Source organism: Tenrec ecaudatus, chromosome 14 (genome assembly GCF_050624435.1).
Source record: "Tenrec ecaudatus isolate mTenEca1 chromosome 14, mTenEca1.hap1, whole genome shotgun sequence".
In the NCBI taxonomy this organism is placed as follows: Eukaryota; Metazoa; Chordata; class Mammalia; order Afrosoricida; family Tenrecidae; genus Tenrec; species Tenrec ecaudatus.
The window spans coordinates 117,358,880-117,385,073 of NC_134543.1; the positions used below are offsets into that span (position 1 = coordinate 117,358,880).

Below are 26,194 nucleotides of genomic sequence, written 5' to 3' on the forward strand. Positions count from 1 at the left end.
AGAACTAGAAAGGCGGGGCTCACCAAGCCATTTATCTCTTGGCCCTTCAATTAACTCCCACATATGTTTATCAGCCAGGTTGGCACAATAAACTAACTACCTCAGGTCATTTATTCAAAATTATGTCTAATTATATTCCATTAGATAATGAATATTTCCCCTCTCTGATGACAAATCTTTCCAATTTAGTAAAAGCATCTAAGATACTGTACTTAAAAAGCAAGTACGTCCCTCTAAAGAACCTACTGTATACACTCGTGTATTAGCCGAGTTTTTCAGCACATTTTTTAAGTGCTGAAAAACTGCATTTTAGGTGCCTTGGCTGATACTAGGGTCGGCTTATACTCGAGTATATACAGTTTATGCAGCATAGTTATTTTTTTATTATCATAGCTTTATTTTTTAAAACTATAATAGTTATGGCTCGTGATGACAAAATACTCTTTAAATTTTTCAGAAAACAGAGGAAAGTATAAAGGGAAAAGCAATGACCCTCAGCTCACTGAGTAGCTGAAATAACCATTTAATATTTAAATGTATTTATATATTCTTTTTACACACACAAACAAAAACACATGCAGCAAAATTTCTATAATCTAGTAGTCTGCTCAGTAACCACAAATTTTCTGAAGTACAGTTGGTTCTAGTTGACAATGTCAGTATTATGAATTTTAAATAACTATTACTAGTTTTATGTAACAAATTCCTTGTGTTATAAAAAATTTTTATCATATGTAATAAATTACTGTAGTATTGACACTCGCAGCTTAAATTACTCTAGTATTCACCCTGAGAATAAAAGAGAATGTGTTTTCATTAATTAAAAATAACTTAAAGGTGTTATAGATCTTATAATTACTAATCAACCAGCAATATCTGCCACAGTAAAATATAAGAAATGGATTAGAAACACTTTCTGGTGTTTACCTTTAACTGCCTGATTTTTAATTTTTCCTAATACCCGGACACCTTTTTCTACAGTTGTGCAGTATGTGCTGAACTTCAAGATTAAGCTTTCTGACATGATCAGTAAAATTAAAACATAACAAAATTCTTCCTAATCTATTTCTTTAGGTATCTCTCGGTTGGTGACATAGTTATTTTGCCAACTGTCAAAGTATCCTGCCAAAACTCACCAAAATAATAACCTTGCATGAATACCAAACAAATCGGAGGCTAGTGCAATGAAATTTTCAAGATTAATTGCTAACTTCAGGAACCCTGGTGGTGCTATCAGTTAAGTCAGCGGTTCTCAACTTGGGGGTCAAATGACCCTTTCACAGGGCGCCCCACTCACAACAGTAGCAAAATTACCGTTATGAAGTAGCAACAAACATAATTTTATGGTTGGGGGGAGGTCACCACAAGATGAGGAACTGCATAAAAGGGCCGCGGCACTGGGCAGGTGTGGAACCACTGAGTTGAGTGTCAGACTGCTAACTATAAGGTAAGCAGTTCAAATATATCAGTTCCTTCTTGGCAGGAAGATGAGGCTGACTTCCCATAAGGATTTCTGAGGCCTCAAAAAATGCCTGTTTAGGGTCGTGATAAGTCAGAATCAACTTGATGGCCATAGGTTTGATTTCTGTTGTAATTTAATCATTCCTACTTTAAGAATGCTTTCAGGATGGCAGCACCTAGGCTTTTAACGCTCCTAGCACAGAGGCAAATTAGTCTAAATTGAGCTGAAGCTAGAGAAGTGACGTTTCCCTACTGTATCGTTAGCTATTATAGTACAACAGAAACTATACTTATTTTTTAAAAATCATTAAAAATAAATCCTCAGTTCCCTGGAATCTTGTATTTTATAAGTTCAAATTTCATACAGGCCAAAATATGTTAAGATGTTTGTGCATATGATTAAGTTTCTCACTACATTAGATTTAAAATGCCCCTATGCTGCTCCATTATTTTAAGTAATGAGTAAGCCTTATGACAAGGTGTATGATGGCATTTTAAGTTACCCTATAGATTTTTAAAGTGCATTCTCTATTGAGAGGTTTCAATAATACTTAATGAAAAACAATTTATAATTTATAAAAAAAATTACAACAATAACTTTCTGATAGCTACATTCTAACTCATTGCCGTCAGGTTGATTCTGACTCATGGAAATACCCAAATTATAGAATATGGCCCCAAACAAAGCTTAATAAAAGAGGATGAATCTTAAAAGGTTTCGGTGAAGGAAAGGGGACTGTCTGACTAGATAAGACAGAAAACAAGGGCAGAATACTAAAAGTACATAACCAACAAAGATAAGGGTATGGGAAGATACTTTTCCAAACCACAGTAACTTCAACTGCAGATAATTTTAGTTGTTACACTTGATGTTTCAAGAGACAGATTATTTAGACACATTGTGCAATCTAATTTGAAGGTATGACTATATTGAATCACGCCAAATCATACAGCTATCGCTGGGTAAACACAAACACACACACACTTTTTTCTCCTATTCAATTTCTTAATGAGAGAACCGTGTTAGGTTGAATGGTAGAATCGCTCCTTACAAATGGAAGACGACCTGGATCCTATTCCTGGTCAGTGCACCCCAGGTGCAATCACTGTCCATCCCCGTCAGTGGAGGGTTATTCGTTATGAAACTAAGGCTTCGGCAAAAAGTCCAAATTAAGGCAGACTATGAAAACAAGCCTGACCATCTATTCTGAAAACTAGTCAGTGAAAAACCAGCAGGTCATAACGGTCTGATCAGATCTCATCACAGGAATGGCACAATACCAAGCAGTGAGCAATCCTTCCTATTTCATTCAATTGAAGATAGAAGTGTTATGCATAGGGCTGAATCTGCAACAGCAACTAACACTTCCTTGATAGGCACGCACTTCACATTTGTTCACAAATCTATAACTCATCAAATCCGTTTCAATTCTGGATCAATTTATTTCAACACCTTATTATTTGATTGGAAATTGCTCAGTTAAAGACCTATTTCCTCAAAGTATTAGCTGATATTGGCACAGAAGCAGCATACAGGAAACTGTACTGCATTAGGCAAATTTCCTGCAAAAGAACTCTTCAAAGGTTAAAAAGCAAAAATTTAAATCTGAAAACTAAAATATTTTTGATTGAAGCCACTGTATTTTCAATCATTTCATATCCACGTGAAAGGTAGACAATGAAAAAGACAGAAGGTTTTGAATTATGGTGTTGGCGAAGAATACTGAATAGACTGCTGACTACCAGAAGAATGAACAAATCTGTCTTGGAAGAAGTACAGCTAGAATGCTTAGAAGTGAAGATGGCAAGACCTCATCTCATATATATGTGCTTCTGATAGATAAGGAGAGGCCAATTCCTAGAGAAGAACACCATGCTTGGTAGAAGTTGAGTGACGATGAGGAAGACTCTCAACAAGATGGATTAACAACAACAAAAAAGTTGGATGAACACAGTGGCTACAACAATGGGCTCAAAAATCGCAATGACTGAGAAGATGGTGCAGGACCGCGCAGTCATTCCGTTGTACACAGTGATGCTTTGAGTGAGAACGAACTCAACTGCAGTTAACAACATCAGTGCCATCACCACTACTGATTAAGAGTAAATATTGTTCATAAAACTGAGAATAAAAGCTATCTTCAGTAATCATTGATAAAGCTTAAATAGGGCCTTAACTAGAATAAAGAAATCTGACATTTAGTCCTACTTATTGCTACTAAGTAGAATCTTTCTGGGGCTCATTGTCCCCATGTGTAAAATGAATGAGTTAGGCCAGGGGTCCTCAAGCTGTGGCCTGGGTCCACATGTGACCCGCCGAGGACATTTATCCGGTCCACCAGGTGTTTTTGCCCCGTTTGTTTTTTTACTTCAAAATAAGATATGTGCAGTGTGCATAGGAATTTGCTCATAGTTTTTTAAAAAAACTATAGTCCGGCCCTCCACCATTCTGAGGGACAGTGAACTGGCCCCCTATTTAAAAATGTTTGAGGACCCCAGTCAGGCTATACAAGAAAGGCCTAGCATAAAAATTCTGAGTAAATCACAACCACCTTTGAAATAATCTTTAACACAGATAGAACAAGCAGGGAGGAATACCTTACAGTCAGGGAAACTAAGGGAAAGGAATGTGGTAACAACTGAACCCCTTATGAGTAGAGTCCTTTTAGAAATGTAACCTACTGTGTACTGTACAATTCTGCAGAATATTGAAAAAATATGAAAGTCCACGATATTTTAATACCTGGTACATGGTATTAACAAGAACCCCAAATATTAAGTACAATTTTGCTAAAATTACGTTAAAATGTCTATGCAGTGATAAGACAGAAATAATTATATAGTATTTTATATAGGCAATATTTTAAAAGTAAAAAGCTCTTTGAACTTTATTGAGGGTATAAATTAATAATCTACATGTATTAAGTACTCACCATGTGCCAGATTCCATACTAAATGCTTTAAGTGAATTTTCTTCTGTAATTCCCCTAGCCTAGATGAGGTAAGCACTATTGCTACTGTCGCCTTACAGATAAAGGAAACCGTTTCAAAGGCTTGGTGATTTGAAACCCAGGCAACTCATTCCAATTGTACTGGAATGCCCACTACTCTGGACTGCTTTTCTGTGACTTTTATATTTTCACTTTTAAAATGTTACATATGCGGTTTATGTATATTTTATGAAAGTCACTTTATTTTGTAAGCTCTTGTTTTTGGCAGAGAAGCCGTCTCTTCAATCTGCCATCAAGAGATAATAATTTAGGAAACACAATTACCTCACTGGTTCAAAATAGATGGCAGGAGAAATAAGGTAACTGTCATCTAGCGAGCGCTCTTGTTGTGTATGCCTTCAAGTTAATTCCAACTCGCAGCCGTCATACATGACAAAGGAGACCTGCCCCATAGGGTTTCCTAGGCTGTGACATAAAAATCGCAGGAAAAAGAACAGGTCATCTGTTCCCCTAAACACTAAACAAAAAAGAAAGAAAACTCTGAGCAAGTTCTACTTTGTCACACAGGGGCATGTGAGTTGAAACAGACCCCGCAGCGTCTAACAACACAAACACAATAAAGAAGGAGGTGTCTGAAAATAACAAGCGCCCTAAGAAGAGTCACCCCGGAATCCAATCCGATATGGGGAAGCTCAAGGTAACACTTTTAACAATTTTCTTTTAGCAGCCAGGTAGCGAAATAGAAAAACGAACGGCACTGTGGTTTGGCTTTGTGCTGCTAGCCGTGAAGTTGGCGGTTCAAGCCCACCAGTCACTGGGGGGGAGCGCTGAGGGTGTCTGTTACTGTAAAGATTCAGTCTCGGAAGTCCTGTACAGGCTAAATGGGATTTAGAATTGACTGGACAGCGGTGGGAAAGTAACGAAAGACTGAAACAGAAAAGAAGAAAGACGGGGTGGGAGGGAAGAATAGCTCCAGTGCAAATTCATCTTTTGGGTTTTTAGAAACTTATGTCCAATTGTTTAGTCTCATTAAATTGTAAAAGCATTTCTAATTCATGCTGTCTTTTGACGTTCCAGAATTATATTTATCCTTTTCCCTTCTAATTGCTATTATTCTATACAATTCAGTAAATATTATTTACAACATACTGCTTTTAAAATCAAATGTTCTAAAGTTAGAAGGTGGTGAAAACTGCACAAGTCTGTAAATATACTAAAAATAATGAATTGTATAGTTAAAATGGGTGAGGTTTTTTTCGGTAGTAAATTAACTCAATAAAGCTTCTTTTAAAATCAGAATCAAAAAAAAAATCAGAATCCACCTAAGTGCTTAATAACTTATGAAATTAATTCTAAATGGAGGAAATTAAACAACTTACACACAAAAATGAGCACAGAATACAGCCCCTTTCCTTTGAACTCTATTATTTTAGTTGCACCCTTTTATTCTTTAGCAAAAGTTCTTAAACGTAGTGTCACAGCACATATATAATAATAGCCAGTTACTGAATCATAAATTACCAAAATCTATTAATGATATACTTTATTTTAGGAGCTAAGAGGATATCTGAAAAATAATTCTCACTCATTTACATTCTTACATCCTTTGCAGACAATCCCAGATTTACATATGGAAGAATTACAGGACAATTAATATTAAGCAGATGGCCCTTTTCTATTCTTTGTCAGTATACTGAGAACTTTTACCCATCTCCAGTTATTTTTCCAAGATTGCAATGGGTCACAGAGCTTTATAAATGACTGCCTGAGGCTCACATACTACCAGGTAGGACAAATCCCACCATGTCCATGCCTTCATATTTTGTCTATGGTTTAATTTCTTCATATCGCAGGTTTGAGAGGCTGTACAGTATACTCCAAAGCCAAGAATATTTACTATCTGACCCTTTAGAGAAAAAAATTCTTGAGTTATAACATCCCATACTCACCAGCACATCTGATCACTGGAGTTGTGTGTGTGCGCGCATGACTGTCTTTTAATGGCTGATCACAGGTGAATACAATGTTGACTATGAACTAAATGTATAATTTTAATTGTTCAATTCAATTGAAATACAGGAGTTCTAAATTCCACCCGGGTTACAAAGGCCTAAGGATCAATTTCCAAAAGATCACAGTCATTGAAAACTCTATGAAGCACACAGTTCTACTTCAGAACTCATGGGGCTCCTATGAGTTGGAATCAAGTTGATGGAAACTGGTTTGGGACTTTCGGGTTTTAGGGCACTTAAAATTATGGCAGAGGAAGTTGGGGGGAAACAGGGAGCTAATCGTAACAGTCCAACAACAAAATTTTTTTTTCTTAATGCCATAGTTTTTAGACTTCCGAGGGAAGTTGTATCTGGACCCATGGTGGCCAGTTGGTCATGTATTTAGCTGCCAATCATAAAGTCAGTGGTTTGAACCCACCAGTCACTCTGAAGCCTTTGAAGGTTCAAAGGTTTAGAAATCCAAAGGAGCAGTTCTTCTCTGTCCTGTAAGGTCACTATGAGTTAGAATCGGTTAGATGACAGCAGGTTTTTCTTTTGGGTATGGGAGTCTGTACAATATATACAGAGACTACAGGACGGATACTGAAAGCCAGAGCACAGGTTTGAGAAGAGCGGAAAAGAAAGAAAATTGAAAAGGCACGTATATGGAAGGTGTGAGGGGAATTTAGAGTGTAAAAATTTAAGACTTCATAGCAATTTTCGTAAATATGTTGACGATCTAACTTTTTCTTCTTCAAATTATACAGTAAACATTTCAGAACATATTTTAATATGTAGAAGATAATTCACATTGAACGTTCTGGAGGTGAGCTTGACTCCATGCTTCTTTGTAAGAAAAATTCTAACTTTTCTTTTAAGTTGTGCCATCTTATAAAAAGACTGGAACACTTTAATTTTCATAAACGAGTTTAAACTCTGACAGACCCATTTTGGGTTCCAGAACATTTGAATCTCTATTTATTGTGCCAAACTCACTACCTGCTAGTCAATTACTACTCATATGGACCCGATAGGGCAGAGTGGGACTTCTCCTACGGGTGTCTGAGGCTGTAAATCTTAGGCGAGCGTGAAGTCTCATCTTCCTCTTGCAGAGTAGCGGGTGGAACCAAATAGCTCAACTTGTGGCTATGTAGTTAAACAGTCAAACGCATAACCCAGTATACCATCAGGGCTGCTTATTACTTAGTAATTCTATTCCTGGCCCCTTTTTAGATACAAAATTGGAACTACCTGCTAAAAGGATGTGACACCCAAAGAAAATTCCAAGCTCATGTAATTTGCACTGTTCAACTATATCTTTGGGTCAAAGGACATCATGCGAAGTATAACTTGACCTAAATATTCAGCACAACCCAAAGTACTTTAAAGCCAGTGTGCACTTCCTTTATCTGAGGCTAACTGACACTATGTTAAAATATCCTGATTTTTTAAATGGGTGAGCAGAGTGAAGAGTGGCATATGGCATATAGTCTGCATCTCTAAAATGAAAAGAGATAGCAGAAAACTGATAGTATTTTTGGAATGAGCAGATCAGATGTACCCAGAAACAAGTTTAACATTTGAGGCACCAGAATGTATGTTGGTCAGTGTAAAGGTTAAAATAATTAAGAAAATGTTCTAAAAATTGTTAGTGGTTGGTAGACACACAACTCTTTTTAATCTATTCAAACCACTAAATTACATAATATGTGAATAAAACTGTTTCAAAAATTAAAAGAAAATATAAGTGATTGTATACACTAGAACTTTGGCACATAATAGTCTACAAGTATTTATTTACTGGAAGATATAAACACTAATCAGTGGTTCTCAAACTTTAGAAGCTGTAAGAACGACCTTGATGACTAGTTAAAAATGCAAGACTGCGGGGCATCCCCGAGTGTCATTAGAAACAAACGCAGGCATCTCAAACCAGCCTCTAGGTGACGCCACCGTTGCAGGGCTCCTGGAACCAGTGTGTGAACCACCACCCTAACCAAATAGACCAGTGAGTAGTGTTATACAAAATACCACTTTAAAGCTAAAACCGTCTTGTTAAAACAACCTAGCTGCTGTATCCCTTGAGAAGCAAGGATATCTATCAGAGTATAAATAAATAAATAAATAAAACTCTATGCTCCATAGCAAAGGAATATGAGTAGCCAGTAGACTCGTAAATAAGCTGTTTTGAGAATCTGAAACATGGCAGGCCCTCGGTTCTTTTCTATTTCAGTCAGTCCCTCTTCACTTCCCAAATAACTCTACCTCCCTCAGTTACAGGCCTCCATTCAAGTTTTCTCTAGAGTATCTTGGTGCTTAGGGCTTGGCTCCAAAAAAGTTGGCCAAATCTTCCATAAGGGCCAAGCTATCTCTCGTTCCATGCTCAGGGATCTTTTAAACTCAAAGTTCAACTCTTGGGAACTATACTGGGACACAGAATAGCTGGTGTGTTCACAAAATCCTAACTAAATACTGTCGTATACTCAATTCATGAAAGACTATAAAAGTGTTTAGTAATCAACTGGTTCGATATTTTCAAAATGTGAGATAACGGCTCTTAACTGGGACATGCATTAATTTTTTTATCTAGAAACATAGTGAAAGACATGGGAATATTAGAACTGAAAATCTTATTAATGATCACTTCAGTTTCACCTTTGACCTGAAAAAAAAAATTACTATACGACTTCTGTAAAATCCAGCATGAATTTATTAGCTCATCTGGGGAGACAATTACATTAATTATATCAAATCAGAAACATTAGTATGTAGAGAAAAATTAAGTGTCTCTAAAAATGTAGAGAAGAGAGAACAACATGGCTGGCCCTACTATGAGACATGATGCCCCTCAGTGACTAAGGGCGATACAGGGGACAGCACCGGAGACACAGTGTGGGAATTGCACCTGACCTGATCCCACCACACCGAGGCAAATCACTGGGGGAGTGCAGCGGAACAGCAAGGGAATGGAGGGGCAAGGTCCCCAGGGAATGCTGAAAGTGGACTTTGGGGCCAGGGCTTGGTGCCCCAACAGACTGGACTGGAAAACGCTCCTAAGGGCCAGCAAACGATCCCTGAACTAACTACAAGCTTTTCTCTTGTGAACTGTTTTGTTCTGTTCTTTGTCAGTGGTTTGTTTTTGTTGTTTTGTTGTCTGGTTGTATACTGTTGCTTTGTTTTCCTTTGTCTAGTTTTCGTGCATGTTAGTGACTCCACAGGTCTGTCTGAATAGGACAGGCTGGATGAACTATCTGGAGGAAAAACAACGGGACCGACAGTTTTGGGGGGACTTGGGGTGGGGGGGTAGGGGGGGTAAGGAAGTGGTGTTAACAAACCCAGGGACAAGGGAAAAACATGGGACCCCAAAGGGTAGAGAAGGGGGAGTGGCAGGCATGGTGGGAAATGATCAAGGGTAAGGTTGCTTAGAGAAGAGGTATACTCTAGCCCAGGTGGCAACGAAGCATGGTAGTAGGGCAGGAGGAAAGTCAAGGGAGATGGAGGAAAGAGCTAGGAGTCAAAGAGCATTCATGGAGGTCTAGACAAAGACATGTACATGCAAATATATATAGGAGGATGGGGAAATAGATCTATGAGTCTATATTTATAGGTCAAGTATTAAGGTGGCGGAAGGACCTTGGCCTCTACTCAAACACTCCCCCGGTGCATGAATACCTTCTTTTATTAAATTGGAACTCTATGATGCTCACTCTCCCGACACAACGGCTGGAGCCAAAGTGGGTGAACAAGTAAATGTGGTGAAGAAAGCTGATGGTGCCCGGCTATCAAAAGAGATAGTGACTGGGGTCTTAAAGGCTTGAAGATAAACAAGCGGCCATCTAGCTCAGAAGCAACAAAGTCCACATGGAAGAACACACCAGCCTGTGTGATCGAGTGGTCCCAAAGGGATCAGTTACCAGGCATCAAAGAACAAAAAATCATATCATTGACTGCACACCTCCATGATAGGATCGCTGAAGACAAATGGGTGCATAAGCAAATGTGGTGAAGAAAGCTGATGGTGCCCGGCTATCAAAAGAGATAGTGTCTGGGGTCTTAAAAGCTTGAAGAAGCACACCGGCCAGTGCGATCACGAGGTGCCAAGGGACCAGGTATAAGGCATTATGCAAAAAAAACCAAAACAAAACAACGATATAAGTGTGTGTATGTATATGTATATATATACCATATTAAATGAAGGGGGAAGTGCAGAGTGGAGACCCAAGGCCCAAGTGTCGGCCAATGGAGATCCCCTCATAGAGGCGTTTAGGAGAGGAGATGGGTTAATTAGGGTGCAAGGTAGTACCGATGAAGAACACAGCTTTCCCCCAGATCCTGGATGCTTCCTCCCCCCAACTACCATGATCCGAATTCTACCTTGCAGACCTGGATAGGACAGAGGCTGTACACTGGTACATATGAGGGCTGGAGGTACAGGGAATCCAGGGTGGATGATACCTTCAGGACCAAGGGTGTGAGGGGTGATGCTGGGAGAGTGGAGGGTGAGTGGGTTGGAAAGGGGGAACTGATTACAAGGATCCACATGTGACCTCTTCCCTGGGAGAGGGACAGCAGAGAAGGGGGGAAGGGAGACTCCGGATAGGGCAAGATATGACAAAATAACGATGTATAAATTACCAAGGGCACATGAGGGAGGGGGGAAAGGGGAGGGAGGGGGAAAAAAAAGAGGACCTGATGCAAGGGGCTTAAGTGGAGAGCAAATGTCTTGAAAATGATTGGGGCAGGGAATGTATGGATGTGCTTTATACAATTGTTGTATGTATATGTATGGATGGTGATAAGAGTTGTATGAGTCCCTAATAAAATGTAAAAAAGAAAAGAGGAGAAAAAATGATTAGGGCAAAGACCGTACAGATGTGCTTTATACAATTGATGTATGTATATGTATGAACTGTGATAAGAATTGTATGAGCCCCTAATAAATTGTTAAAATTAAAAAAAATGTAGAGAACAAAAGCAGTATTCACTAGTACCTACAATTACATGAAAACTAAAAAGATATAAAAGGGTTTGTTCCTGGGGTCAAATAATTTTCTGTTTATTAGGACAACATACGGGTAAACAATATGAGTGACTAAGTGCTAAATTGTACAAAATCCACTATAAACATGAAGCCCAACCTGGACTTGCGTACTTAAATGCTTCAAAGTATGACTGAGAGTCTTGACTTCAAGAATGGTTAAGACATGATAAAGTGGGATTTGAGGACAGAGAAGAGGCGATTCCAGAAAAGATACAAACCAGGAACAGATGCAGAGCAGCAAAGTAAAAGGCAGACAGCGAGGCGTCTGCTGGACGGAAGTGGATGGTAAATGCTGGTGAAGAGCATGAAACAGGACTGGGTTGAGAGCAGTCTTTGAAACCAGATGGAAATCTTCAGACACGATATGGTGGGCAACCAATCACTGTAGATCTTTAGAAGGGGACTACGACAAAAATGGTCATTTTAGGAGACTGATTTTGGCAGCCGTAAACAGTACAGGTCAGTGGAGGGGCACACGAGGGGCAGAGTACAGCATGCTGCTGCTGTAAAACCCAAGAATGAGATGGTAAAGCACTTAACTCTGGGCGTGGGAATGGAAATAAGATCAAAATTAAGTGGCATGGCAAATTTGGCAACATATTGAGTATGGTAGGAGAGAAAAATCAAACACTATTTTTAACTTCTTTTAGAACTCAAACACGATTTTTAATATACATCTGGTTGCTTAGACTTGTCTGGTCCACCTACTTATTTCTTCTTGACAAAGTGAAGAGACTTCCTAAAGTACTGAAAAAACAAGAAAACATTATGAAGACTACTGTACACATGATCCAAGTCATGTTAGTTTCAATGGTCCCATCTGTGTAAGCTGCACCACGGATAAGAAAGACCAGAGGAAAAACGATGCATTTGAATTACGGTGTTGGCAAAGAATGAATCCAGAAAAATGAACAAATTTGTCTGGGGAAGAAGCACAGGCAGAAAATTCCTTAAAAGTGAGGATGGCAAGATTTAATCTGGAAGAAAGAAAAAAAAAGATTTAATCTGGGGTACTTTGAACATTTTATCAGGAGGGGCTGGTTTCTGAAGAAGAGCATCATGTTTGTAAAGTAAAGGGTCCGTGAAAAAGAGGACGACCCTCAACGAGATGGGCTGACACAGAAACTGCAGCAATAGGTCCACAGACAGAAACGATTATGACCGTGACACGGACCACGCAGTATTTTAGTCTGTTGCTCACAGGGCTGCTATGAGCTAGAAAGGACTTGAGGGCACTTGGCAACAGAGGCCGTGAGTGGGCAGTGGTGGTTCCGAGATTGAATTTTCAGCTTCACGAGGGATGAATTCGGGGTGAATGACCTGGGTTTGATTCCTGGAGGATGCATCTTATTCACAGCCACTACTATCTGTCAGCAGTCTTGGTGTAACTATGGTGGCAAACAGGTTTTAACAGCGCTTCCAAACTATGACTGATTGGGAAAAAAAGCTTGGTGATCTACTTCTGAAAATAAGCTAACGAAAACTCTATGATCACAACGGACTGGTTAGCAAGTGATCAGGGGGTAAGAGTACAACTGGGCAGTGCTTTGTCCCCTCATGCCATGAATTGGAGCCAGGCTTGACTTGTAGTCAGCAAACAAGGAGATAAAGAGAGCAGAAAAATGTTAATCAGAGGTAACAGAAGTCTCCACTACCTGAGAGAGTACGTGAGAAAAAGATAGTCACCAAAAAGGAATACATAAAAATTACCAAAAAGAAAAAACAACAACAAAGTTGAAAATTTTGCTTTTAACAAGAAGAAAACTAAAGTCAAAATAAAAAAATGAAGTCAAAATTTTAAAGAGGCCATTGAGTTAGCAAAAAGGGCCCAAAGTCGCACTACATGGGTTAAAAGGAGTCAAAGCAGAGACAAAGAGAAAAATGGAGTCAGGTAGTGGGCACGCTTTTTTACAGTAGCTAAAAGGGTGTGTTAGTCTGGGTCGACTAGAGGAACAAATTCACAGACACTCATATGTGTCTCAGAAAGAGCTTTATATACAAGAGCAGGTGAATATTGAGAAAACATTCCAGCCCAGTCCAGATCAAGTCCTTAAGTCCTCTTCAGACTCACAAAACACATGCAGTGACTCCAAATGCAGGAAGATCACAGGCCAGTGGGTGGAAAGTCTTGTGGACCCAGTGGTGGTGGAAGCATCTCAGCACTGGCAGGGTTTCCACCTGGCTCCTCCAGCTCTCAGGCTCTGGCTGCATTAGGGTAGCTCCATCAGGCTCATAGTAACGTGTGGCAGGGAATGTGTATCTCGCCTCTGGCGAGCTATTTATTTATCTCCTTCGAGCCTCCAAATGAGGTTATCAAGCTGCGACCTGATTGACAGGCTAAACTCCACCCCTTCACGCTTAAGTCTCAGACTGACAACAGCTTATGTAACTACCACAAAGGGAGAGCAATAAGGTGAGGCCGGCATTTTAGCTGTTTGGTTATTTTGTCCAAACTAAAATAATGGCTTATTCAAGTAAATTAGAAGACTAATGAAATAAGGGGTGGGAGTCAAAACTTTCTTCCCTCACCCAAATGTAAACATCGTTACCTCTTTCAAAATGCATATCCCAACTTACTCACCAAAAGCTCAAGTAGGCTTATAAAAGTACACATGACAGAAAAATAATTGAAGGGTAGGGAAAAATGAAAACCACAAAAGCAATGGGTAAGGGCTAATACAAGGAGCGGCTATTACAGATTTCAAATGTGGTTAATAAACAGATACATATATTTCTCTCTTAATTCTTTATTATGGAAGTTAAAATGTTTGCCTGTTTATTAATATCTAAGGACTGTAGTATTCTTTTACAAAATGAACATTTGCCCCCTTCATTCATTTACCTGATGACATTGTTTTTCACATGACTCAGAATGAGCTCTTCAGGTCACAGATAGCTACCCTTTATTTTACTGCAAAATACTTTCCTACAAGGTTGAGTGTTGTTGCTTTTATAAAGTCATAAAACATATCTAACGTCATAAGAAAAGAAGCTTATGGGAAAGAAGAGTTTAATGATGCGTTAGAACAAAGCCCCAAAATATACGGAAAGAGATGAATACAGAGTAATGGAATAAAAACTGCCTCTAGGAATAAAAAAAACAACCATGGGTATAAAAGTTAAATTACAGGCTGAATGAGGTACATGAAGGAACTCACATCAAATATCCTAAGCCTCTTCATGGAGTAGCTTTATTGCCCGAGTCAATTCAGGGCATACAGTACTATTCCAAGACTGCTTTGCAGCCAGCTCCTAGATACATTATCCTCCTCAGTCTCCATGCAACCCCAACCTTTTCATTTCTATTTTTTTTTTTATATTCTTTCATCTATCTTTGAAGATCAAACTTCAGATGAGAAGATAGGGCTTGGTTGGTTAGGAGCCCACCCTCCAAATAAATTCAAAATTCACTCTGTCCCAAATTACTTCCCACTGATTAGTCCCCTTATTGGTTAGGTTCACTGTCATCAGCGGCTCTGACACTTAATTCCTGCTGTTAAGAATAAGGTTCTCCCAGCAAATCTACTGTTAAACGTGTTTGCACCAATAGCTCACCCCTTGACTTTTCAAGTTAGGCTATCATCCCAAGTTTTGCCTATAAAAATATTATGTCTGTCTACATAATGTTAATTTCTTCCACTGATTACATCATTATTGCATTTTACACCATCTTTTGTTAAATTGATAATGGATACATCTACCACACAAGAACGTTTTGAAAAGGACAGTAGTGTTTTACTACTTTTTAACCTTTCTATGCCTTTTATGTGGTAGGCAGTACATATATTGAATTCAGTTTTAACTGATTACTTGAATCTGTAATTTACGATTAACCTTTTTGACTATCTCACTTTTTTAAAAGTTGAATTGGCCAAAATACTGCTATATTAAAAAAAAGGAAGCATCATTTTAAAATCTGACCATTAAATTTCAGAGTTAGACTGCTTATATACATACGCAAAAACAGGATCTAATGACTGCCATCAAATTTATGAAGAGATTCACTTATATTAACTGATGCATCTTATTCAAATACAGAAGGTTTCCAGAAGTACTAACTTTATTCCACACAAGGTGTCATTGAAATGGAACACATTTAAGTCTAAAGTTTCATATGCAAGGGTAAGTAAAAAAATACTGCTATAAAATCATAGAAACCTTTACTAAACAATGTGAAGCTAATTCTTCTCACTACATCTTCCATCTGTTTTACACACACCTGAAGGTGTTATTTTCATCTCTCTAACCCTTCTCCAAACAGCCCTGATGACATAGTGGGTTATGCATTGGGCTGCTAATTACAAGGTCAGTAGTTTGAACCTACTAGTCACTCTGCAGATGAGGCTTTCTGCTCCATAAAGATTTACAGCCTCAGGAACCTAAAGGGGAAGCTCTCCTCTGGCCTTTGGGGTCATTATTAATTTGCTGTCAACATGATGGCACCGAGTTTGGTTTTGGTTTAATCTTTTTCTGGAAAATTCTGTGTTCTTCAGTTAACATCACATCAAATGGTACCTCTGACTTCCCCAAGGGACTTCAATCCTCTTTGGAATAAATTCACACATGTATGAGCCTAGAAGCAATACCTTTTGACATGTACTTGTATATTACAAAAACAGAGACACATCTTTAACTGCCCCATGAAAATTAAATATTTTATTGGGTACTGGAATGCATACACATTCTTGCAATACACTTAGGCTTAGGCTTCTTATTCTGAAAAAAGTATACTTCTTGTGCCATGGGGAAAATTAATGTGGAGGTCAGGTTTAATACACAAAACTCAATTGGCTGTCTTCCCAAGTCACTGCAGTTTTAGAACAAGTTCACGGGATGGCTGCTCTACATACAGCACCAGTTTTTTAGATTAATCAAGAGAAAGAAAACAGTCAGCCTGAACAACGGAAGAAGCTGTGGTTAACGTCACCAGCTTGGAAGAACCTTGTAGAATCAACATTAATGAAATAGTTACTCAAGTTGGGATCTCATATGATCAAGTATTTTTAATCTCAGAAAGCTCTGGCTTAATGGGTGCCAAAGCCAATGCGTGATGATCAGCTAACTCCAAGAGTGGATTTTTCCAGCAGTCTTTTAAGCAAGATCAAACCTAATGAAGATGACTTTCAAGAATGAATAGTAACCAGAGTTGAGTTTTGGGTTTATCATTATGACCCAGAGGGCAGGGTCCAATAAAAACAGTTGCTTCTGAGGGAACCTGATGACTTCATTCCATTCAAGGCAGAGAAGTCAGGTCAGTGGGTTGTGTATGGATTGGGTGTGCTTTGGAGGATTCCAAAGAGGCTAATCTTGATAAGATTTTCTCAGAGGACACAGGACAATCATAAGGGCTTAGTAGGAAGAAGTTTTAAGAAAACGGAAAACTGCACTGCTGAGAGAAAGATCAGGCAAGCTGCACTGTGGAATTTTATTTCCCATCACAAAATGTACCTGTTGATGGTTAGCAAGGGCTTTCCAATGAAAATGTACTTGGGAAACCTTACCCTATCCACCGTCCTGCCCTGGTCTTACCCCTTCAGACTTCTTTGTGTTCCCCACAAAGAATATTGAAATGAAACACAATTTGAGTCCCTTGAGGATAACAAAACTGCCAATTTGATGTGGTATAAAAAGAAGACTATAGAAAGGTTAGAGAGATAAACACTGTCTTTTGAAGTATGTAGACTTAAATGCAGGATATACTGAGAAGCATTAATTCACATTTTGATGCTTTTGTTTAAAGGATTCTATGATTGTGTAGTAATACTTTTTTATTTACCGTTGTGATCACTCATTGAACTCCTATGATTTGTACATATTGGAAAACCAGTCTGTTTTATTTACACTCAGTAAAAATTCACTAATACGAACTCATCTCAGATAAGACCTATCCAAATTACTCGGAAAAAAGTAATTTACACAACTCAAATCATTGTTTCCCCAAAATATGGACAGTTTCACAAAGGCGGGGTTTATGAGTTGGCTCTTAATGCTTTTATCAGTAGAAAAGAAGGGGTTTTAAGGTAAAGGGCCAGCTCAGGTAGAGCAGAGCAACAAGGTAATGAAATTATAGTCCAAATTGAAATAGCCACTTACTACAGTAATCCTCTCATTCTCATCTTGTAGCTACTTGGCAGCACCAAGTGATCAAAGCAGGAAAACCACAGAAAAATTTAAATACAGCCCAGAAAGAAAAACACAAACCCAAGTGCTCTCTGTGTTAGTGTGTATCCTAGCAACTCTTACCCTTCAAGACAACCAATATTCTGATACTTTACTTATAAAGAGCTTCAAGTACTAAAAGTAATTTCACAGAGAAAAGGGGAGCCAGGGGCCGGGCTGCTTACCATCCCTTTTCAGGCCCATGGTCTTGACAGGCATCACTAATCAATCAAATTTAGGCTGCAAATTCACATCAATTTGCCAATCCTTTGGAATGTGCAAAGGTATCCGTCTCTATGTGAACACTTACTACCCAAACTCAGAAAATAAATGTTGTTAGGTGTCATTTAGTGAGTTGGTTCAGAAAACAAATGGACTTAGATAAATATTTTCCTAAGTAAGACTATCTGGAGGAGATTGTATTTCACTCTGAATAAAGTAAATGCCAAAACACACATACAATTTATAGAATATCAAAAAAGGGAAACCAAATGTCTTGAATTTTTTACTCATAGGTTAAGATCAAACACTGTCTGAATCTCATAGTCAGCAAGCAATGGCATTAAAGTCCTTAAAGTTTATTGTTCCTTATTTTATCATCCTGCCCCGAGGAGAATTATTATTCCTCCTACTGGCCCAGGCTGCTCATCTTTAACCTCAACTCTCAGAATCTCCTAGAAGGTAGAAGAGAAAGCAATTAAAAGGCTAATGGTAGGAAGACTGATGGAGGAGGCACTGGATAAGTATGAGTAAAAAGGGTTGTCCCATTTTCCAGTGATCTAGCTTGGTCAATATGTGGAGTAATCATCTAATTTATAATACATAAAAAACATTCTGTCAGGCTTGCCCATTAACAGGTCTAACCTAGATAAAAAAGTTGTGAAACTCAACCTTACACTAAATCCTTCTGAAAATAATGTGTACCTTTCTTATTTACATAATTAATTTTATCATAATATTCACCACTGTCTTTAAATATTACATTCTTACTATAAAAAGATTCATACATAAGAATTTATAAGTACTGAGCACTTCTCTATAAAGAAAAGACACAAATCTCTTTCCCAGTATAATCTCTCAACTAGCAGCTAGTAAACTTCCCCAACGAACAATTACATAATCATCTTTAAAAACATTCTAAATGTAATACATATTCAGTAAATATTTGAAGGCTGAATCTCACATAATCAAACCCTTACACTATCTGTTTAAGTAGTTACATACTATTCTTGCTTAGAGTATTCAAATTCACTTAAAGGACAATTTTAATTATATCCATTTGTAGATTTTATGTACATTTTTTCAAATATAGAAACTGATTTGATGTTGTTTTTTGGTCAAAGTATATCTTTTTAAAAAATAGGTATTTCTGTCTTTTCTACAATGTTGAAGCTCATTTCCTCATGTACACCAACTACTAGTGAGGCAGAATCCAAAGCAAGTTTGCACACACCATCATTCAAGATGCTTTCCAAGGGGAAGAGCCTAATGGTTTATTAATTGTATATATTGCACTAATATAATCAGACATAAAAAATAACCTGTTACCGTTAGGTGTCACTGAGTAGATTCCAACTCATAACGACCTTACGTATAGCGGAACTAAAGAGTGTCCTGGACCTGGGCCACCCGCACCATCAAGGAAGGCTGTGTGCCAGCACATGGGTGCAGCCACTATGGCAATCTACCTTGTTGAAGGTATTGTTTTTCACTGACCTTCTACTTTACTGAGCATTATATCCTTCCTAGGAGCGGACGGCCTATTTCATCTTTCAGCACCCTATCCGACAATGTTCTGCTGTTATTCACAAGGTTTTCAGCAGCTAATCCCTCAGAAGGGGACAGCCTATTCCTTCTTCTTGTCTGATCTCAGTATGGAAACTGCTGAAACCTGTTCACCTTGGGTGACCCTGTGGATAGTTGAAATACAGGTGACTCGTTTCCAGAATCAGAGCAAGACTCAAGCTACCACAGTCCTGACAAAGTGGTCGTATATAAGCGAAACCAAGCTAAATATCAAGGGCCTTGAAGTTGCTCAGCCTGTCTCTTTAACCAGTAAGGAAGACAATGTTATCAGCTTCAAACCATAGGAGAGGAAGTAACTGCCTCCTTTCTTGCATCAGAAATACCTAATGTCTAGGACACAACTATCAGCTGGCGTAGATGTGAATGAGCAAAAACTATCTTATACTTTTTTGTGTTTTTGGCATAGGAGACAGGCTGAACTCAGGGTAGGTGGGATGTCAACCAATTAGCCAAAAATATACAAATGTCAATGAATGTACTGCTCATTCTCCATTTTAAAAGCAAAAAGGATGATCATAGACTTATGGTTAAAATTATTTCTAAAGTAATAAGCTATCTAATTAATAGCTCCTATTTCAACTAAAGGAATAACAATTGTTTCTCAGAGTTGTTAAATGTCCTGAGCCGTAACCATGGATATAACAAGAGCTACTGCATTCTAGGGTTTGGGGTGAAACTCGGGACTAACATCGCATCGCTATGTAAACCTATGGATCACCACACACTGGTCACTACAACTAAGATGCAAACAAGAGATGTTTACTGTCACTAAAAAAAAAAAAGTAAACAAAATTACGCAATTTTGCTTAATACTAGAATTTATATAGACCTAAAATGGTCCATATACATATATATGTATTCTTTGATTATAAATCTAAACAATTCCGAAATCTGCATGTCTTCTAGAAGGAGCCTTGATATCGCATTGGTTAATGTGCTTGGCTGTTAACCAAAAGGTGAGGTGAGCGCTTCAAACCCACCAGCCACCCCAGGAGCGAAAGATGTACCAATCTGTTCTTCTACAGACGTCAACTGTGGAAATCCTATGGGACATTTCTACTCTGCCCTGTAGGGTCACCATGAATTGGAACGGACTTACTGGCACAACAAGCCTTACAGAAATGATAAAGAAAAGGAACTGTGCTACTTCTAGGGTCTGAAAAATCGGGATCAGGAAATCTGATAGCTTTCCTTCATTCAGTTTACATCTTTTCCTAAAATGGAGACATCGTCTAAGACGGTTTTAAGAAAGCTTAAAAGGAAATGAGCAAGTTACAGAAACAAAAATAGCGATTGTTAACGGATTTATTTTTGATCCCTGAATTTGTCTGTGGAGTAAGTAATTAGGATATTTTCTACAACACATTTGATTTCTTCTGAACTTCTAGATAAAAGTTTATTGTCTTTTTTCTTTCGTTATATGTCTTTTTTGTATAGTATATACAATATTTGTCTGTTTTTCTTTTTTGCATAGTAAATGTTCTCTATAAGGACTTCTAATAAAACTACTATAAAAGAAGCGAAAAACTGCTTTTAAAGGAGAGAAAAGCGCAATCTTTCAGTCTAAATGAAATTAATATTCTTTCTTTTTAAGTGTTTTTACGACGAAAATACTGGGACACAAAAGGAAGGGAAAACTTACTTTGACATTCTTTTTCAAGTAACAGAGAGATTACCTAAATGTAAGTCTAAGAAGTGTTTCAGAAGGTAGGTTATGGCTTTGTTTTAGGTTTTATGAGTCTTTTTTGGATAAAGGTCTGGGCTACTAGTTTTCTCTCCTTAAATAAAGATGTTTGTTACAGTGCTGTTCATAAAAGACAAATAACATTCTTCTGTGATACACCAAGCAAACCAAATCCACTGCCAGCAGGCTGGTTGATGGCATCATCATAATGACCCTTTACAGCAGAGCAGAATGGAGCTCCCTAGGGTTTCCAAGACGACTGTAATTCTTTACAGTAACGGAAAGTCTGCTCTTTTTCCCAAGGTGGGTTTGAACTACCAACTTGAGGTTAGCAGGAACAGATCTCAATCGCATGATGGCAAATGGGCTCCTTCTCAGAAGATATTCAGTATTAAACATACCTCTATAAATGAGGTTCCTCAGTGAGGTCTGGGAGTGTGGGAATGAGGGTGGTCAGGAAAGGTACAGGCTTGTTAACCTGAGCTGCCTGTTGTTAACTGACGCCAAGTTGGTTCCGACTCATAGCGACCTTATTTATTCATGTACAACAGATTGCAACACTGTCTGGTCCTGTGCCATCCTCACAGTTGTAAGTTATGTTTGAGCCCATTGCTGCTTAAGCTGGGCTTACGTTCAAGGTATGAAAAAATAGATTATACTAATATTACAAGAGTTATCAAGCTGTTTTCCTAGAAACACCTTAAAAATGTATTACATTCCAACTCTTCAGGAATAGTATTTCCTATCTCAGTACAGTGCCATGGCTTCTACTTTGAATACTTAATCTCTTCTTTTTCAAAGACAAACTTAATGCTTGAAATTACAATGGACATACTTTTATCAGATTGCATAATAAACAGAATAAATTAGTTATTAACTAAGATAATAAGTGTCTCATTGTCCAGCTAAAGGCCTACACCACATACTATATTTGTCCTGTAGGAGGACATGTACAGACTTGTTTGTAACCCACAAGTCGAGTAATTTAAAAACTGTGATCAAGCTAAATGCAAAACCCATCTGTTAATTTTTAAATGCCACATTTCCTTCTAATGTGATTAAAAATTAATAGCAGTACCAAAGGATGATATAGAAAGTACTATAAAATTAATAATCTCCCTGAACAAATCAGATGTTAAAATATCTTAGAAACGAGAATGGCAAGATCTTCCTTGTGTACTCGGGACATGTTGCTAGGAAGGACCAGTCCCTGGAGATGGGCATGTTGGGGAGGTCAGTAAAAAAGAGGAAGAACCTCCACCAAATGGACTGACACGGTCAGGGGCTGCAATAATGAACTGAAACATAGCAACAACCGTGAGGATGATGCAGGACTTGGCAGTGTTTCATACTGTTCATAAGTATGTTATGAGTTGGAACCAATTCCTGGTTAACAACAACAGCAACATATTTGGTAAAACGGTATTGCCTCAAAATATGTAAAATGAGCTACTCAAAGAGTTGTAATCTTATCGCTTCAAAATGTTTTAATTTAATAGAGATATTCCATATCTTAGGATAAAATAATAAAGGAATTTTCCCACTTCAAGATGTTTTATTTATATTGTCACTTGATGAATAATATAAACCTAGTCTTGAGGAGCAGAAAGCATAACAGTATAAATATGAAAACATTTTTTGCAAATAGCATTTCCAGTGTTGAAAATGCTAATAATTCATATTCCATTAAAATATAAATATATAAAATTGCATATTTGGGGATCAAGATGTTTATTGCCCATCCATTCTTGTTTTAGAGCAAGTGCCAAAAACTGAAGTCCACTCTACTTCAGGAAAAGTATTTCTAGATTAAAGCCACTGCATTTAAAATGCAATGGGTGTGAAAAACGCAATGGGTGTGTAAATATAAATTATCAATGGGAGAACAATGAAATCATATACTCTATCAGAAAGAACATTTCACTATCATCACTGTTCAAATGCTTCGCCTAGTTGCCTCTCAGTTCACTCTTGTTTAAGAAGTGGGAATGAAGGTGCCTTTTCCCTATTGTTCACACAATACTACAACACACATTATTAAACTTTTAGAGTGTCCTTTCTTAAAGATGCAGAAAGCAAGGTAATTACTTCAGTCTCATGGACACCAAATTACATTAAGTTAGTAAGAAAAAAAAAAGTAACACTTTGGTTTTGTGGAAACCCTGAAGGTAAGCAGGAAATTAAGCTTCTCTTAAATTATAGCTTTTAAACAGAGTTGGGGGGGGTGTCCACCTGAAGAATAAGTGCCATTTACATAAACACACAGATAGTATTTTACTTATCTGACCTATTCAAAGTTGCCAGAACATGCCTTGTCAAAGCCCCCACCCCCAAAAAGCTACTCTAAAATAGCTAAACTTCAGTTTAAATTTAAGACTGAAAGCAAGCTATTGAATTGCCAACTACTATGTCGAATGAAACTATTAAAGCCTGCATTGACCTACTTCATATTAGCATCATGACAACATGGATGCATGCCAAGAAAATAATGAAAATCACTCCACGAGCCTTAACTTTGCATTAAATGGGAACTGCTTTTTTAAGGTACAAATATGCAAAATTTTTAGGATTAGAATACAATAAAAATATGGAGCTTTGATATGGCAGAAGTCATTTTCAATGATAGACCTGCAGGATTTCATTTTCAAATCTGAGCTTTGTTTACACCACACTTAAATTCTAATTTTTAATGTCTACTAAAAGCAATCTCTTACAACAAATTCTAACATGGCTTTCCATTTTTGAAAAAGGACTACACTTTGTAAAAGTGTCAGGGAAGAATCCCACCGAACAATGCATTCAAGTTCATGTTCAAAGCAGTATTTTCAACCACTCAAACAGAGGTTGCCATCAGCCTGCAAGAGCGTTCAATATAACGCTGGAATCTTGGAAATTCTCATACAAGAAAGCCCAGGAATAGCAAATGATATCTCATCTACTGTTTCTAAAAAAGGCATCCAGTGGCAAGACACTTATTTGATTCTCAAAAATCAGTCCATGCTGCCAACCACCACGTTCAAATAAAATATTCTCATTCTAAAAAAAGACACTTTATTCACAATTAATGCAGTGTCTACGGTGTCTGGAGAAGGGCAATTTAATCTTGGAATAAAGGAGCCCACAACCCTCCAGAAACAGCAGGGGTTACCAACTGAGAGGAAGAGGCACATTAGGTTTTGTGCTGCATATTAATATCCCTACACACATTGTCTGTTGGGTGAAAAATCACAATACACCCCTCCTTCCTCCAAGACTGCAAAAAGGAGTAAACACATTTTCCATTCCCTAGTCCCCAATCCATGCTCCCATCAATGCAGCATGACTGCCTTCCGCCCCATGTTTCGCTTACACTAGGTGAAAAACACAAATCTCTTGTTTATGATGTGCTCTCACAATCGAGAAGGGGGGGGTAACAGGTTTTGGTTTTTTTTTTGGGGGGGGGACCCAGGGAGTCCAGGGGCTGATGCAAAGTCTCCACCCCTCCAGTGGTCCTATAAATATGCACCCGCCTCTGGAAAGCCACAGTCAATGAATGCATCCAGCCGCCGCCGCCCCCCACCCCCATCCCCTTTGCAGCAGAAATGTGCTGGGCTTTTTACCCCAGCGATGGAGGATCCTCTTACCAGATGGAGTTCTTGATCTTGTGTTGCAGCGCGCTGGCCTCTGTCCCTGGCAGCCCGGGCACCAGGGCTGGCAGGGCCACCCCCGGGTGGGGGGCGCTGGGGGAAAGCTGCTGATGGGCATCAGGCGGCTGTGGTGGCGGCGGCTGTTGTTGTTCCTCTGCCATCGCTGCTGGAGGGGTGGGAGGGAGGGAGGGAAGATGGGGGCGCGGGGAAGGGTGCGGGAGGAGACGGGGAGGGGAGGGCCGAGGGGGGGGGGAGAGGAGTAGAAGGGGGAAGGGGAGAGGAGGAGGAGGAGGAGGAAGGAAGCTGAATAAACTAGGCCTTTACCCCAGGGCTCGAGTGAGTCGCTTTCGCCTGCCGCCTGGGGGACATCACCGGGGAGACCGAGCGGCTCCCTCACGGCCCGGGCGCTTCACCGCGGGCGAGGCATGGCGGCGCCCCTCAGACCCCCGCCGCCTCCTCCCGTCAGCGGCTCGGGGGTGCGCAGGGGGCGTCGGAAGACGAGGCGGGGGAAGGCGCTGCCCCCGCGGTCCAAGGAGAACAGTCCCTGCGGGTCTCGGCGGCCCGGCCTCTTGCGTGGCCCCGGGGCTGTCTGGTGCGGGGGCCCGGCGCTGCTGCAGCCCAGGCTCGCCTCCGCGCCACTCCCCTCGCCGCCGCTCGCTCCCGGCCCCGCCGCCGCCGCCGCGGCCGCCGCTGCCCTGCCAGCCCCGGAGGCAGCCCAGTGCGCGCAGCCGCACTGCGGCCCGGCGCAGACGGCACAACACCTACCGCTCCCCGCGGCGGGGGGGGCGGGGAGCGCCGCGTACGAGCGCGTGCGGGTTACGAGCGCTGCGCCGGGGGGCGCGCGGGGGGCGCGCCGGGGCGGAGCGCGGGGGCGCGCGCGCGGGCGCGAGCCGACCCGGGAAACGCGCCCGAGGAGCCCTGAGGCGGCCCGGCGGAGCGGGTGGGAAGCCGAGAAGCGGGGGAGGTGCTGTGACAGACAGACAGACAGACAGACAGACAGGAGAGGGGGACTCGCTAGGGAAGAGGAAACAGTTGGTGTGGAAATGGGATTTCTTTTTTTTTTCCCTTCTTTTTGAGTATCTGAAGAGCCCAGTGAGCATCACCTCCCCACCCCCACCCCCGCCTCCTTGCCAAGTGCGGGGTGACTTCCCTTCCCGTGTGAATGAGCACGGGAGCAGGTGAGAGGATCAACGTGACTTTTTCCAGAAAGCCCCGGGAACACCCATTGGCGTTCGCCGCCCTTTGAGTAAATTTGGTCTGGAAGGGAAATCGCAAGCGGGGTGCGTGTGGAGCGCGCCTCGGCGGGGCATTCGAAGCCCTCCAAATCTGGCCCCACTGTAGCCGTCCAATCATCGCTGTCCATCCCCCCGTAAGCACTCGCGGCTCCAATCAGCGAAGTCTCCATGCCATCCTCCACGCGCAGCAGATTCATTCTTCCTCCGCGCCTCGGCTCGCGCGGGTCCCCTCTTCCTCCC

General features: G+C 40.0%; 1 protein-coding gene across 3 annotated transcripts in view; it reads right to left on the reverse strand.

The window, feature by feature from the left end:
- RFX7 (regulatory factor X7) overlaps positions 1–25,468 on the reverse strand; it is a 92,400-nt gene extending 66,932 nt beyond the window's left edge. The window contains exons 1-2 of one of the 3 annotated variants that reach the window (XM_075532162.1): positions 25,044–25,468; positions 24,717–24,882 (exon numbers count right to left, since the gene is read on the reverse strand). In XM_075532162.1, the coding sequence (XP_075388277.1) occupies positions 24,717–24,880 (164 nt within the window). In that variant the 5' untranslated portion in view covers positions 24,881–24,882; positions 25,044–25,468. Of the gene's footprint in view, positions 1–24,716 lie in introns of all 3 variants that reach the window. The other 2 variants (XM_075532163.1, XM_075532161.1) reach the window with 2 other exon arrangements.
- Between the last annotated feature and the right edge of the window lie 726 nt (positions 25,469–26,194).